At 44.8% G+C, this 17689-nt stretch overlaps 1 protein-coding gene and 1 pseudogene across 1 annotated transcript; both read right to left on the bottom strand.

Moving 5' to 3' along the window:
* Positions 1-5907: 5907 nt before the first annotated feature.
* The window catches only part of LOC134350368 (histone H2A type 1-like), a 28264-nt pseudogene continuing 16482 nt past the window's right edge, over positions 5908-17689 (bottom strand).
* Positions 7400-7818, bottom strand: LOC134350369 (histone H2B 1/2-like). Its single transcript, XM_063055467.1, has one exon. The coding sequence runs from the start codon at positions 7791-7793 to the stop codon at positions 7419-7421; it is 375 nt and encodes a 124-aa protein (XP_062911537.1). The 5' UTR covers positions 7794-7818; the 3' UTR covers positions 7400-7418.

Raw genomic sequence — 17689 nt, forward strand, 5'->3', positions numbered from 1 at the left:
ACCCCGTTCCTGTAGCTAGGTGACCAGAACTGTCCACAATACCCCAAGTGCAATTTCCTCACTGTCTTGTACAGTTGTAACATAACATCCCCACTCCTGTACTCTCTGGCCTGACTAATGAAGGCAAATGAAGTCAAGCACTTTCTTCACTAACTTGTCCACCAATGTTGGCACTTTCTGGAATTCTATCCAGACGACTTCCTGTTTTGCAATAATCTCCAGGGCCCTGCCACTTACTGTCTAATGTTACATCCTGGCTTAACTGCCTAAAATGCAATATTTGGCATTTTTCTGAATTAAATTACAACTGTCATTTTCTTGCCAACTTTTGCAGTTGATGTATGTCCTATTATAACTTGGACAACCTTCTTCACTGTAAACTATACCAACAATTTTGGTGTCATCTGCAAATTTAGTAATCACTCAATATGTATTCTCATCCAAATTATCAATATATTTGACAAACAAAATACACAACATCTATCCCAGCAGCACGCCTGGTCACAGGCCACCAGTGTAAAAAAGTAATGTGAGTGCACAAAAGAGGCCGCGGATGGAGGAGTGCAGAGCCGTGAGAGTTTACCAGGATGGTAGGAGGTTACAGAAAGAATGAGGGGCTGAGGGGCTGAGGGGCTGAGGACCAAGGATGGATGTGAGCCTGAGTCAGGGAGCTGGCATAGCAAGGTACTGTTCCTTGGGTGGCATTTGAGGTGCAATCAGGCCCATCAAATTTCACAGGTCCACATCCACACGGCAATGTCACCCCCACAACAGAGCTGACCTCTGAACACAACCTACGGACTCACTTTGAAGGACTCTAAAACTCACATTTTCAGTATTAATTAATATTTGTATTTACACAATTTGTCTTCGTTGGCATATTGGTTCCCTGTCAATAAATTTTCTTTGAACATTGTTCGCTAAATATTGAAAGACAACAGAATGTTATCTGATGAGGGGCTTTTGACTGATACGTTAAGTCCAAAATAAATTATCAAAGTTGGTACTGTATGTGTCACCATACACATTAACTTACATATTTTTGCAGTTTGCACGATGTTCGCTTGTCTGTCTGTTTGTGTATAATTTTTCACTGATTCTACTGTATTTTTCGTTCCAGTGCAATGCCTGTAAACACAACAGAATCAGTGAAAACTCACAACAAAGACGGACAAACAACCAATGTGCAAAAGACAACAAACTGTGCAATTACAGAAAAGAGAACAAAAAGTAATAATGATAAATAAACAATAAATATTGAGAACATCAGTTGTAGAGTCCATAGAAGAGTAGTTAAACCCTCTGGTTGAGGGGTACTGACTGTTCCTGAACCTGTAGGTGGGGAGGGCTTTACCTGTGATGGACTGGGCTGTATCCACCACTTTCTGTTTTCTTTTCCGTTCAAGAGCTTTGGTGTTTCCCTATCAGGCCATGATACTCCCCACTACCCATCTTTACAAATTTGTCAAATTTCTAGGTGACATACTGAATCTGCTAAACTTCTAAGAAAGTAGAGGCGCTGTCGTACCTTCCTTTGTAATTACACTTACGTACTGAACCCGGGACAGATCCTCTGAAATGATAACACCGAGGAATTTAAAGTTGCTGGCCCTCTCCACCTGGCTCATGGACCTCCAGTTTCCCCCTCCTGAAGTCAATAATCAGCTCCTTCTTTTTGTTAATATTAAGTGAGGGATTATTGATGTGACACCATTCGACTAGATTTTCAATCTCCGTACTAAAGGCTTATACATTTGATTCTGTCAACGACAGTTGGTGTCAGCAGCAACCTTAAATATGGCATATTGCATTTGGGCTGTACCTAGCCCTGCAGTCATAAGTGCTATATAAAGTGAGCAGAACTGGGGGCTAATCACGCAACCTTGTGGTGCACATGTGCTGATGGAAAATGTGGAGGAGATGTTGCCAAGCCAAACTGACTGGGGTCTGAAGTGAGGAAATCAATATATGCAGCTGAACTGTGCAGATGTTCCAGGATTCACCAAGGAGCAAATGAAATCTCATCTGCTGTTGTCCTGTTGTGGTGGTAGGCAATTTGGAGTGGATCCAAGTCACTGCTCAGGATGGAATTACATAGAAACAGAAACATACAGCACAATACAGGCCCTTCAGCACACAAAACTGTGCTGAACATGTCCTTATCTTAGAAATTACCTAGGCTTACCCATAGCCCTCTATTTTTCTAAGCTCCATGTATCCATCCAGGAGTCTCTTAAAAGATCCTATCATTCCTGCCTCCACCACCGCCACCGGTAGCCCCTTCCACGCACTCACCACTCTCTGTGTAAAAAAATTTACCCCTGACATCTCCTCTGTACCTACTTCCATGCATCTTAAAACTGTGCCCTCTCGTGCTAGCTATTTCAGCCTTGGGAAAAAGCCTCTGACTATCCACACAGTCAATGCCTCTCCTTATCTTATACACCTCTATCAGCTCACCTCTCAACATCGGTCTATTCTCATAAAGCATGCTCCCCAAACTAGGCAACATCCTTGTAAATCTCCTTTGCACCCTTTCTATGGTTTCCACATCCTTCCTGTAGTGAGGCGACAGGAACTGAGCATAGTACTCCAAGTGGGGTCTGACTAAGGCCCTATATAGCTGCAACATTACATCTGGCCCTTAAACTCAATACCATGATTGATGAAGGCCAATACACCGTATGCCTTCTTCACCACAGAGTCAACCTGCATAGCAGCTTTGAGTGTCCTATGGACTCAGACCCCAAGATCCCTCTGATCCTCCACACTGCCAAGAGTCTTACCATTAATACTATATTCTGAAATCATATTTGACCTACCAAAATGAACCACCTCACACTTATCTGGGTTGGACTCCATCTGCCACTTCTCAGTTTTACATCCTATCAATATCCCACTGTAGCCTCTGACAGCCCTCCACACTACCCACAACACCCCCAACCTTTGTGTCATCAGCAAGTTTACTAACCCATCCCTCCACTTCCTCATCCAGCTCATTTATAAAAACCACAAAGAGTAAGGGTCCCAGAACAGATCCCTGAGGCACACCACTGGTCACCGACCTCCATGCAGAATATGACCTGTCTACAACCACTCTTTGCCTTCTGTGGGCGCACCAGTTCTGGATCCACAAAGCAATGTCCCCTTGAATCCCATGCCTCCTTACTTTCTCAATAAGCCTTGCATGGGGTACCTTATCAAATGCCTTGCTGAAATCCATATACACTACATCTACTGCTCTACCATTATCAATGTTTTTTAGTCAGATCCTCAAAAAATTCTATCAGGCTTATAAGACACGGCCCGCCTTTGACAAAGCCAGGCTGGCTATTCCTAACTATATTATGCCTCTCCAATTGTTCATAAATCCTGCATCCCAGGATCTTCTCAATCAACTTACCAACCACTGAAGTAAGACTCACTGGTCTATAATTTCCTGGGCTATCTCTACTCACATTCTTGAATAAGAAACATCTGCAACCCTCCAATCCTCCGGAACATCTCCCATCCCCATTGATGATGCAAAGATCATCACCAGAGGCTCAGCAATCTCCTCCCCCACCTCTCACAGTAACCTGGGGTATATTCATCTGGTCCCAGTGACTTATCCAACTTGATGCTTTCCAAAAGCTCCAGCACATCCTCTTCCTTAATATCTACATGTTCAAGCTTTTCAATCCGCTGTAAGTCATCCCTACAATCGCCAAGATCCTTTCCCATAGTGAACACTGAAGCAAAGTATTCATTAAGTACCTCTGCTATCTCCTCCAGTTCAACACACACTTTTCCACTGTCACACTTGATTGGTCCTAATCTCCCACGTTTTATCCTCTTGCTCTTCACATACTTGTAGAATGCCTTGGGGTTTTCCTTAATCCTGTCTGCCAAGGCCTTCGCATGGCCCCTTCTGGCTCTCCTAATTTCATTCTTAAGCTCCTTCCTGCTAGCCTTATAATCTTCTAGATCTCTGTCGTTACTTAGTTTTTTGAACCTTTCATAAACTCTTCTTCTTGACTAGATTTACAACAGCCTTTGGACACCACAGTTCCTGTGCAAATATCCCCTGAACATTTGCCACATTTCTTCTGTACATTTCCCTGCGAATGTTTCCAATTTATGCTTCCAAGTTCCTGCCTGATCAATTCATATTTCCCCTTACTCCATTTAAACGCTTTCGTAACTTCTCTGTTCTATCCCTCTCTAATGCTATGGTAAAGGAGATAGAATTGTGATCACTATCTCCAAAATGCTCTCCCACTGAGAGACCTGACACCTGACCAGGTTCATTTCCCAATACCAGATCAAGGGCAGCCTCTTCTTTATCTACATATTGTGTCAAGAAGCCTTCCTAAACACACCTAGCAAACTCCACCCCATCTAAACTCTTTACTCTAGGGAGATGCCAATCGATATTTGGGAAAATAAAATCTCCCACCACAACAACCCTGTTATTATTACACCTTTCCAGAATCTGTCTCCCTATCTGCTCCTTGATGTCCCTGTTACTATTGGGCGGTCTATAAAAAACACCCAGTAGAGTTATTGACCCCTTCCTGTACCTAAGTTCCACGCACAGAGACTCCGTAAATTCTTCCTTTACTGCAGACGTGACACTATCTCTGATCAACAGTGCCATGCCCCCACCTCTTTTGCCTCCCTCCCTGTCCCTTCTTAAACATCTGAAGTCTGGCACTCGAAGTAACCATTTCTGCCCCTGAGCCAGGAATGGTTACTTCGAGTGCCGGGCTTTAGTTGATGCTTCATCACCCTCCCAAAGCTCTTCATCACAGTGGATGCAAGTGCTACCGGACAGTAATCACTGAGGCAGGTCACCACGTTTTTCGTAGGAACCTTTTGCTTGAAACAGGTGGGTACCTTAGACTGCCGAGAGAGAGTGAACAGCCCAGCCGGTTGATTAGCAGAGGTCTTCAGAACACAGCCAGGGACCCCATCGGGGCCAGATGCTTTTGGTGGGTTCATCCTGAAGGAAGAATTCACGTCGGCCTCAGACACTGAAATCGGAGTCGTAGGGGACTGTCGGCGTTCGTGAAAGTGTCTCCATGTTTTGTAGGACAAAGAGGGCATAAAAGGCATTAGGCACATCTAGGAGTAAAATTTTGTTGTCGATTGCTGCTGCCTGGCCTGTGTTTTTACCTGAATCTCAGAATTCCGGTCTTCGTACTTGTTGTTTTCACCCAGAATATTTTTGGTCGAAATGAGCAGAGATCTGAAGACGTTACTCGTCAGTTCCCAGGGCGTTAGGTGGTATTGTTAGTGGGCGACCTTCAATGTGAGACCCGTGCGTCTGTAGGTTTATCTGGAGTGGTGTGTTTTTGTTGTATTGCGGCGAAACCGTTGGAAATAGGCGGTGGTGGAACTGGCAGATGTGAGGCCGCTCTCTACTCCGTCCCTCACCGACTCTGACCCCTCCCCTCCCCGCCTCTCTAATGCGGTATCCTCCCCCGAGCGCGGTCTGAAACGCCAAGTCCGCACTGTGATTCCGGCGGCTGACGAACACGGTCTCTTTTTGAGAGCCACCCGCCGCCTCAAAAGGAAGCAGTCAACCGGAGCAGAAATTTATTGTACTTGATGTATTTATCGAAACATTGACGGCTCTGGACTCTGAGATGAGATTCTCTCAAATATATAGTGGAAAACTGTGTGTCTGTCTACAGTTACTTTATTACTGTAATCTGAATAGGCATAATGGACGGCGCAAAAACAAACTGTTCCAGGAGTCTGCTATAGTACTACACAGTCCCGTTCAGTTTAAATTGGTAGGATTAAAACTGACGCACCCATTTCTCAGGAGACCGGCGGCCAGTCACTGCTATCCCGGCACAGATGATGCTTAACCCCGCCTCCTACTACTCCCACTCCCCACCCCGTCATGCTTCTCAAGTGGCTGTTCGAAACAGATTACGGATATGAATCCGAACCCCATCGCAGACGCGGTTGGGGGCCTGTGCTACCGAACATTCACACGATGACTTTCAAGGAAATCTACAGTAAATAATCTGGATTTGAGCTCATGGTAACCGCAGAACAGCCCTTTCACAGACACTGTGAGTGGCTCTTAAAAGAGCCTTTGGGTCACCGGGTTCAGAATCTGTCGCTTCACTTGCTGGCGCTGCCCGTTTTCTTGGGCAACAGCACGGCCTGGATATTGGGCAGCACCCCGCCCTGAGCGATGGTCACCCCTCCCAGCAGCTTGTTGAGCTCCTCGTCGTTGCGGACGGCCAGCTGAAGGTGTCTGGGGATGATGCGGGTTTTCTTGTTGTCCCGGGCTGCGTTGCCGGCCAACTCGAGGATTTCAGCTGTCAGGTACTCGAGCACAGCGGCCAGATAGACCGGGGCTCCGGCACCCACACGCTCAGCATAGTTACCCTTTCTCAGGAGCCTGTGAACACGGCCCACCGGGAACTGCAGTCCGGCCCGGGACGAACGAGATTTGGCCTTGGACCGAGCTTTGCCACCGGTTTTCCCTCGTCCAGTCATTCTCACAATCTCAGCAACCACTTCACAGAGAATGATGAAATAGGCCAGCCTTCTTGTAGCTTTTGGGGGAATGTAGTGGAATGTTTATGATTGGTGCAACCACGCTTAACCTCATTGGAGAGAGGAAACAATCTAATCAGGGAGCTGCTTTTTTCACCAATAAAGTGACAGTAACTGCAGTCGGGCGGAAACCAACCGCTAACTTCATTTTAAAAAATTGAAATTTGAAAAAGCCCGCCAAAAATCCTTTGTTCAAACCTAATCTAAATCCAAATTATTCCAGATCTGTTTGTTCATTTGGTCTCCGCATTCTCCCCATTACTTTAAATCCGATACTTTTCGTATAGGTATAATGTTGAAACAGTGGCTGGGAAATTAATTGGCCGAACTCATTCAAGTAATAAAAGCTCAGAATAAAAACTGGATTCCTAGTTTCTGTTCGCGGTCCGTCATTGAGCCAGAGCAGGTTATGAACGGATCACTCTTCTCAGACCGCGACTGGAGCTTAGCCTGCACTTAAAGCAAATTGTTTCAGATAGAATGAAATTATTCCCTAGAATAAATGCTGCCTGACCCGCTGAATTCCTCCAGCATTTTATATGTATTTGTCTGCATTGCGAGCATCGGTAGAATCTCGTGTATTTTGTGACATGATCGTGAACTAGTTCACGTCAGGCACTGAAATGGGATTCAATTAAATTGCCAAAATGGGACAGAAATTAAGTGATTTTTTTGTAATTTTAAAAATATTTTTCTTAACTTTTGTGGGGAATGTGTGATACAATGTGTAACAGCCGACAGAGACGCGATGGAGGGAATTATGTTACCGTGTACACAAGAGCAGTAACTCTTTTAACGAATCTGTGAGTGGCTCTTAAAAGAGCCGTTGGGTTTCCGGTGTGTTTTCTGGGCACTCTTCACTTGGAGCTGGTGTACTTGGTCACCGCCTTTGTCCCTTCCGACACGGCGTGCTTGGCCAGCTCCCCAGGCAGCAGCAGGCGCACGGCAGTCTGGATCTCCCGGGAGCTGATGGTCGATCGCTTGTTATAATGGGCCAGCCGGGAAGCCTCGCCCGCGATGCGCTCGAAAATATCGCTCACGAACGAGTTCATGATGCTCATGGCCTTGGAGGAGATGCCGGTGTCGGGGTGAACCTGCTTCATCACTTTGTAGATATAGATGGAGTAACTCTCCTTCCTCACCCTCCTGCGTTTCTTGCCAGACTTGCCCGCTGGTTTGGGCAAAGCTTTCTTGGCGCCCTTCTTGGGAGCGGATTTCTGCTGCTCGGGCATTTCTTCAATCGATTTTAAACGCTGAAATGAGCAAAACCCGCTCGGAGTGCGGATTAAATAGACAACGTCCGCAAGGTATGCTAATGAGGGATGGACATCCGAGCATTTCCATTGGTTGATTGAGGAAACGAATCACTTATCAGATGTATTCCGATGAATTGTTTGATTGGATATCAGAGGGGGAAAAGGCCTTAATAGAGAGGATGTGGGAAGATGGGGAAGATGTTTCATGTGGTGGTAGAGTCTAAAACTACAAGACACAACCTCAGAATACAGGGGTGTCCTTTTGGAAAGGAGATGAGGGATTTCCTTAGTAAGAGAGTGGTGAAGTTGTGGAATTTGTTATCACAGGCAGCTGTGGAGTCAGCAGGTATGCATATCTAAGGCAGAAGTTGATAGATTCTTGATTGATCAGGGCATGAAGGGATACTGGGAGAAGGCAGGAGACTGGAGTTGAGAGGAAAAGTAGGAGCAGACTCGATGGGCCAAATGGCCTTATTTCTGCTCCTATGGCTTATGCTGATTGGCCTGCCGGCCTCTGCAGACTTTCTGATGCTTGTGATTCTCCCACTGCCCAGTGTCCGGTCTGGACTGGGATCCATGCCAATCTGGTGCCGCTGTCAGACCCGTCTAATGCGGCAAAAAAGCCAATCGGGCAGAGGGAGGTTGGGAGCTGAAGTTAAAATAGGAAAATGTAAAATACAGAAGAAGATGGAATAAAAAAAGGCACACAATCAGATGAAATATTGTAATGTAATGGTCCAAGATGTTTATTTCGTGACCACATTTGAAAGGATAAATGTACAGCATCACAGACGCATAGCATCTGAACAAAAACAAAACAACAAAAGCCACTGTAGTACAAAGTGGTTGTAGTGTTGTTCTGCCTTGGTAAAGTAGGTCAGTCAAACTCGTGTTCCTCCATCATGGAACACTTATCGATCAAATGCCTCTGGAGTTCTCATCCGTGTTCCTGACTGCAGCTCATATTCCACCACCGGCCAACTATAAGCCAGCACTTGCAACACTGCAGTCTCTACAGACAGTCCATTCTGACACATTTTAAATTATAGTCTGAGACTTCAACAAGGCCTGTTCAAAGAAAACCCTGCCCAGTTATCACCAGTATATAACCTGTAGCACCAGAGGTCCCAGCACACTAGACCACTGCTACATAAAAATGTGGAATTCCTACCGTTCCATGCCTGGACCACATTTTGGTAAATCATATCACGTTGTTGTCCCCCTCCTACCTGCACACAGGCAGAGTCTAAAAAGCAAGGCTCCAGAGATTAGAACAACTAAGAGATGGTCACTGGAGGCAGAGGATTCCTTTGAGTCAGCTTGTTCAAGAACTCATCTGTGGATCTGAATGAATACACCAGGGTTGTAACCAACTTTATCAAAACAATGTCCATGAGTGTGTCCCCACTAAATCATTCAGAAGCCCTGGATGAACCATGAGATCTGAAATTTGCTGAGGGCCAGGTCAGAGGGATTCAAATCTGGAAACCAAGAATGCTACAAGAGGTGCAGGTATGAACACCAGAGTGCCATCTCACAGACAAAGTGAAGATTCTGGACCAAACTGGAATCAACGAGGGATGCTCGACATCTGTGGCAGGATTTGAATGTTATCACCTCCTACAAAGTTAAATCATGCAACTAGGGGGACAGCAGGGCTTCACTCAATGCCTTCTCTGCTGTCTTTGACCATCAGAACATGGAGGAGCCATCCTGAACCCCCACATCTCCTGATGATCCTTTGGTCTCAGTATCTGAAGCTGACATGTGGGCTGCCTTAAGGAGGGTGAATACAAGGAAAGCAACTGGGCCTGGCCATGTACTAAAGACCTGTGCTGACCAACTGGTTGGTGTGTTCACTGAGATCTTTAACCTCTCGCTTCAGCAGTGTGTGGTACCCACCTGCTTTAAGTAGGCTTCAACGATACCAGTGCCCAAGAAGATCGAGGTGACCTGCCTGAATGACTATCACCCTGTTGCAATTACATCCACAGTGATGAAGTGTTTTTGAGAAGCTGGTGATTAATAATTCCGCTCCTGCCTAAGCGGTAACTTGGATCCACTCAAATTTGCCTACAGAGCAACAGTTCCACAGCAGAAACCATCTCACTGGCTATTCACACACCTCTGGAACATCTGAACAGCAGAGATACATCAGGATGGTTTTTATGGATTACAGCTCAGCATTCAATACCAGCATCCGCTCAAAACTAATCAATAAGCTCCAGGACCCTGGCCTCAACACCTCATTGTTCAATTGGATCCTGGATTTCCTCATTTGTAGACCCCAGTCAGGTTGGATTGGCAAAACCATCTCCTCCACAATCTCCACCAGCACAGGTGCCCCACAGGGCTGTGTACTTAGCCTCTTGCTCTACTCAGCCTATGACTGTCTGGCTAAGCTCAGTTCCAGCACTATATTCAAGTTTGCTGACAACACTACTGTTGTGGACCGTGTCAATGGTCGTGATGACCGTATCAATGGTCAGGAGGGAGATTGAAAATCTGGCTGAGTGGTGTCATAATAACAACCTCTCGCTCAATGTCAGCAAGACCGAGGAACTGATTGTAGACTTCAGGAGAGAGAAACAAGAGTTCCATGAGCCAGTCCTCATTGGAGGATCAGAGTTGGAGAGGGTTAGTAACATTAAATTTCTGGGTGTTACTATCTCAGAGGACCTTTTCTGGACCCGGCATGTGAAGGCAATTGCAAAGAAAGCACACGTCTACATCCTTAGAAATTTGAAGAGGTTTGGTATGACATCAAAAACTTTGACAAACTTTGATGTATAGTGGAGAGTGTATTGACTGGCTGTATCATGGTCTGGTATGGAAACCCCAATGCCTCTGAACAGAGAATCCTACAAAATACAGTGGATTCGGCCTAGTACCTCACAGGTGAAGCTGTCCCAAACATTGAGCACATCTACACAAAAACACTGTTGTTAGAAAGTAGTATTTATCATCAGAGATCCCCACTGCCCAGTCCATGCTTGTTTCTTGCTGTACCATCGGGTAGAAGGTCATGTTCTCATAATTTATTGCTATTTATTTATATTTGCATTTCCACAGCTTGTCGTCTTCTGTACTCTACTTAATCTTTCATTGATCCTGTTATAGTTACTATTCTATAGATTTGCTGAGTATTCCCCCAGGAAAACGAATCTCAGAGTTATATGTGGTGATATATATGTACTCTGTTCATAAAATTTACTTTGAACTTTGAACATTGAGTGGTTGCAGGGAAGTAGTTATTGTTGATTTCATTGTGTGAGGCTTCAGGCTTTTGTACCTCCTGCTCAGCATTACAGTACTTGATGCTTCTTCTTTGAAATGAGAGGAAGGAAAATGCTGAGTAATCACAGGTAACAAAAGTGGTGGTGAAGATAGTGAAATCTATTCTCCATTTAGAAAGATAGTTATGATTCAGGAATTGCAAACAATCTAAATGAGAGACTAGAAACACAGACCAACAATTCCTCCTCAACTACATCTCATGACACAATGTATTTTAAATTGGCATAGATTGCAATGGCATCTTATGGCATTGTTAGCACAGCAACTCCCTTAATGATCCTCAAGAGCCACAACAACATCTCATTCTTGATTTCAAAATACCTGATCTCACATCTTCCACGTCCTTCTCTTTAGTGCAGAGTACTTGTTTGCTATTTAGCCAACATTCTACGACTCCAAGCATAAATTCCCTCCTTTATCCTTGAACATTCCTACTTCTTGCTTTTAATGAATGTAAAAATGTTTTGGGCTTCTCATTTCATGTCCCCCTCCCTTTTTGCCTCCTGATCCTTCCTTGTGGTCTTCCCCTTTGGACCCCCTACTTTATTTTCTTTACATTCCTGCAAGGCCCTTCCTAAACCTTATCTGTGTCCTCTGCCATTTTGACTAAACTCAGTTTCTCTCTTATCATCTGTTCCTTTACCTGAACACCCTTGTCCTTCCTCCTGACCGGAACATGCCCGTCCTGAATTCATGTCCACTGGTTTTTAAATGACTCTCACGTATCACATATGGACTTGCCCAATAACAATTCTAGCCAATTCACTCTGCCCAGTTCTGGTCTAATAATGGTGTAATTTGCACTCCTGCAACACAATACTTCCTCTCCCTGGTTCAAATTATTGCAAACCTTTAAAAGGTTTTGATCACTATTTGCAACATACTCCCCAACTCAAATATCAGTTACCCCCCCAGGCTGATTTCCCAGACAGGTCTGTCTTCTCATTGGACTGTCCACGTACTGTTTCAAGGAACTCTCTAGGATGTACACAACAAATTTTGCCCCATCTGAGCCTCTGTTACTAAAGAGGTCCCCTTCAATATTGAGGGTTAAAAATCACCTGCTACAACAACTCAGATACTTTTAGATCTTTCCCATAACCTATCAACATGTCACTTCCCTTCTCACCCAACAGTTATTGGGAGGTCTATAGTATAATCCCATCAGAGTGAATGTACTTTTCTTATTTTGAGCTCTACCCATATTGTCTCAATGGATGAATCTCCACTGTGTCCTGTCTGGGTGCAGCAGTTTCATTCTCCCTGGTGAGTAATGCAGATAACCATCTCTTTACCTCCCTCTCCATCACATTTAAAACATCGATATTTGGAACATTGAGCTGTTGTTCCTGTTCCCCTCACAACCACATCTCTGTACTGCCCACACCATCATAGTCCTGTGCGCTGATACAGACACTAAGTTCAATTGCCTCACCTCTAATACTCCTTGGACTGGAATAGACTTCCTTCCACCATTTTCCTGAACCTGTCCCTGACCTAACCTCTACCTTACCATCAATCCCTCCATCTACTGGTCTGATGTTTGTTTCCCAGCACTTTTCCACCACCTTCACACTCTAGTTTAAACTCTCCTGACCAGGAGCAGCTCGACTGAACCTACCTGCGAGGATGTTGGTTCTCCTGCAGTTTAGATGCAACCTTTCCCCCAGTACAGGTCCCACCTGGCCTGGAAGGTAACCTGCAATCCATGTACCTGAAGCCCTCTCTCCTGCGGGAGGGGAGGGGGAACATCGACTCAGACCATGAGAGGCCTGCGTCGGGCATTTTCATGCCTTACAAGGCGCAGATTGGAAGTCTGTGTGGGGCGCCACTCCTAGCACAGACTAGAGCAATGTGTGATTAAGTGCCTTGCTCAAGGACACAAACACTCTGCCACAGCTGGGGCTCGAACTAGCGACCTTCAGATCACTAGACGAACGCCTTAACCACTTGGCCACGTCCCTCTTGCACCAGCTCCATATTCAACTGCACTATCTTTTATTTTTTTGTGAAAGTGATTGCAGGAAGGCCCTCCACCAGTCGTAGGGGAGGCGATCAAGATGCAAGGGGCAAGGCCAGCCCACCTTTTAAGGGGGAAAGGTTTCAGGCCACCCTCCCTTCCTGTGACCTCACAAAGGGGATTGTCTTGGGACATCTCCCACTCTGTGACTTCCCAGAGCTCCCCACCCTGGCAACAGTCGGTGAGGTGAGGTATTGGACAGATATTGCGGGTTGAGCCCAGAGAGTAAGCAGCGTCACCAAGCCTCTCTCTGTCTGCCCCTGAAATACGGCTGACTTTGCACATCACTTCCTCCAATATGAAAATACCTATCTCGGGGAAGACCAACTCCTGCCCATCAGACAATAGAGGGTGGTTGAGGGCCAGAGAGAGGGGCCTGTGAGAGGACTTTGAAGGTAAAGTTCATGGTCGCAGAGGGAGCATACAGTGATTTTTCTTTGGAGACAGAAAGTGAGCATTTGTCGATGCTTCCCCCTCTGGGACCGGACGTCTCCTCCCCTTCAGGCATTCCGTCCAATTCTCTTCCTCGGCTAGGTTCTCTGGGGACTCCCCCTCTGGGGCTTGGTACAAGGTTAATGGTAAAATTCTCAGTAGTGTTGAGGAACAGAGGGATCTTGGAGTCCAAGTACATAGACCCCTGCAGAAGTTGATAGTGTGGTTATGAAGTGTGGTGTACTGACATTCAGTAGTCGTGCGATTGAGGTCAATGGCCATGCTGTTTAAGAACTATGGAATTCAGAAACAGGATGGGTGCAGTCACTAAATTTGGAGCATTCTATAAACCCTCCAAAGACTACCACAATACTGAACAGCAGATAAGCAGGCAGAATTTAGAAAGATGCAAATATTATGATTTAGTTGTCCGTGTGACTTTTATTTCTAACACTGATTGGCACCTCCTAATTGTAAAAAGTTTAGATGGGACACAATTTGTTAGATGTGTGTAGGAAGGATTCCTCACAGAGTATGTGAACAGGCCTACTAGAGGTAAGGCCATATTCAATCCAGAACTACAGTACTATGTAAAAGTCTCAGGCAAGGGTGCCTAAGACTTTTGCACAGTATTGTAGTAATTTTATATATTGTACTGTACTGCTGTCGCAATAGAAAAAAACAAATTTCACGATGCATGTGAGTGATGATAAGTCTGATTCTGATATGGGTCTCTATTGTGGACTGACAGTGGGAGGGTGCAGGGAGAGAGGAATCATGGTTGGGAAAAGGGGAAGGGAGCGGGAAGCACCAGAGAGACATTTTGTAATCAATAAACTAATTAAATGACTTTGCCTGGTATCTCAGGGCAGGGTGTGTCTGAACCCGCAGCATCTCCCGGACCGGCACTCCTTCTCTGCCTCCTGACCCACACCCCTCCAGTGGCACACCACCCTCACCATTCCCAACATCCTTTGCTCTTGCCAGATTTACAAACTCGCTCTCCACTCCACATTGACAAATACAGTACTATGCAAAAGTCTGAGGCACCCTATCAATATATATATCTATATATGCTTAAAATGTTTGCATTGTTCTGCTGTTAATGAACCTGGTGAGGTGACATACTTTTCAGTGGGTGAGCATTTCGTAGACAGTGACCTCAAGTCCCTGACCTTTACCATAGCTGATGCACAAGAACAGGAGCAAACAATTGAGGTAATTATTTAATTGGGAGAGTGATAATTACGATGGTATTAAGCAGGAATTTGAGAGTGTAAATTGTGAACAGATGTTCACAGAAAAATGCACAGTAGAAATGTGGAAGTTTTTTTTTTGAGAACACTTGCATGGAATTATGGATACGTTTGTCCCATTGAGGTAGGGAAAGGATGGTAGGAACTATTCAGTCAAGAGGAAGAAGAAAGCAAGATTAATCATAGGAAGCAAAAATCATACAGGGCTCTTGAGATATGGTAGTTAGGAAGGAGCTGAGGACAGGGCTTGGGAGAGCTAGAAAGGAACATGAAAAGGCCTTGCCAATTTAGATTAAAGAAAACCCCAAAGCGTTCTATATAGGTGAAAAGGAGGATGACTAGAGTGCTCAGGGATGAAGAGGGAGACGTGCATAGAGGAGGAGGTCAGGGCAGACTGTAATACATTGCTTCAGTGTTCACCATTGAGAGGGACCTTGATGAATGCATAGATGGCTTAATATGCTGCAGCATGTTGAGGCTAAAAAAAGAGATGTTTCAAACATTAGGATAGATAAGTCCCTGAGATTGGATGGGATATACCCCAGGTTATACAGCATGTGAGGGAAGAGATTGCTGGGTCACTGATGATGCTTGCATTCTCCTTATCCACAAGAGTAGTATCAGAGGAGTGGAAGATGGCAAATGTTGTTCCATTGTTCAAGGAAAGTAGAAGAATTATAGACAAGTGAGTCTTACTTCAGTGGTGGGCAAAGTAATGGAAACAGACAGGATTTACTGGCATTTTGAGAATGATTGTCTTATTAAGGATAGTCAGCACAGTTTTGTGAGGGGTAGGTCTTGATTCATGGGCCAAATTGAGCATTTCAAGGAGGTGACAAAACAAATCCATGAAGATAGAGAAGTGGATCTGGTGTATATGGACTTTTGTAAGGCAATTCCCAATGGCAGGCTCATCCATAAAGTCAGGAGGCATGGGATCCATGGAAAGTTGGCTGCAGGGATTTTGCCCACAGAAGACAGAGGATGCTTGTAGATGGAGCATGTTTAACCTGGAGATTGGTGACTATTGGTTTTCTGCAGGGATCTGTTCTGGGACCCCGCTCTTTGTGATTTTTACAAATGACTTGGATAACCACATACAGGGATGGGTTAGTAAGTCTGCAGATGACAAAGGTTGGAGGAGTGGACAGTGTAAAATGTTGTCTAGGTTACAAAGGGATATAGATAGGGTGCAGAGCTGATCTGAGAAGTACTGGATGGAGTTCGTAAGGAAAAATGTCAAGTGATTCAATTTGGAAAAGCAAACTTAAAGGCAGAATACGAGGTTAAATGCAGAATTCTTAACGGTGTGAAGGAACATAGGGGCCTGGGGCCTGGTGGAATGGAGGGACCTGGGGGTATAGTCCATAGCTCCCTCAAAGTTGCCGTGAAAGTTTATAGTGTGGCTAAGAAAGTGTATGGTGTTGGCCTTCATTAGTCATGTGATTGTGTTCAAAAGTCATGTGGTAATAGTGCAGTTCTATAATATTGTGTTTAAACCACACTTCACAAGATCACAAGACAAAGGAGCAGAAGTAGGCCATTCAGCCCATCGAGTCTGCTCCGCCACTCCACCATGAGCTAAACTATTCTCCCATCTAGTTCCAATTTCCGGCTTTTTCCCCATATCCCTTGATACCCTGACGAATTAGATACCTATCAATCTCCTCCTTAAACACCCTCAATGATTGGGCCTCCACAGATGTATGTGGCAATGAATTCCACAAATCCACAACCCTCTGGCTAAAAGAATTTCTCCTCATCTCTGTTTTAAATGGGTACCTTCTAATTCTAAGACTGTGGCCTCTTGTCCTGGACTCACCCATCAAGGGAGACAGCCTTTCCACATCTACTCTGTCCAACCCTTTCAACATTCGAAATGTTTCTATGAGATTCCCTCCCATTCCTCTATACTCTAATGAATACAGTCCAGGAGCTGACAAACGCTCCTCATATGTTAGCCCCTGCATTCCAGGAATCATCCTCGTAAATCTTCTCTGAACTCGCTCCAACATCAGTACATCTCTTCTAAGATGGGGGGCCCAAAACTGCGCACAGTATCCCAAATGAGGTCTCACCAGTGCCCCATAGTGTATCTCATCTGCCATTTCTTTGCTCTCTTTAGATGTTCCTTTGCAAACTTCTAATACTGAATTTTGTAGTAAGGATGCAGAAAAGGTTTTCTTCTGATGACTCTTCCACAAAGGTCATATTTGTGCAGGTGTCGCTACACAGTAGGACTGTGCACCGCCACTCCAGAGTCTGTTAAATCTTCCTGAAGGTCTTTTGCAGTCAAACAGGGGTTTTGATTTTCCTTTCTAGCAATCCTACCAGCAGTTCTCTCGGAAAGTTTTCTTGGTCTTCCAGACCTCAGCTTGACCTCCACCATTCCTATTAACTGCTATTTCTTAATTACATTACGAACTGAGGAAATGGCTACCTGAAAACACTTTGCTATCTTCTTATAGCCTTCTCCTGCTTTGTGGGCATCATTTATTTTAATTTTCAGAGTGCTAGGTAGCTGCTTAGAGGAGCCCATGGCTGCTGATTGTTGGGACAAGGTTCGAGGAGTCAGGGTATTTATAAAGCTTTGAAATTTGCATCACCTGGCCTTTCCTAACGATGACTGTGAACAAGTCATAGCCCTAACAAGCTAATTAAGGTCTGAGACCTTGGTAAAAGTTATTTGAGAACTCAAATCTCTTGGGATGCCTAAACTTTTGCATGGTGTTCCTTTCCCTTTTTTCACTCTAAAATTGTACAAAACAAAAATAATACATTAATCTTGCTTAAAATGTTGAAAAGAATGTTTCATCTTTAACTTTATTACTTTTGGAGATCAGTTCATCTTCTACTCACTTAACCAT

Source organism: Mobula hypostoma, chromosome 8 (assembly GCF_963921235.1).
Source record: "Mobula hypostoma chromosome 8, sMobHyp1.1, whole genome shotgun sequence".
NCBI lineage: Eukaryota > Metazoa > Chordata > Chondrichthyes > Myliobatiformes > Myliobatidae > Mobula > Mobula hypostoma.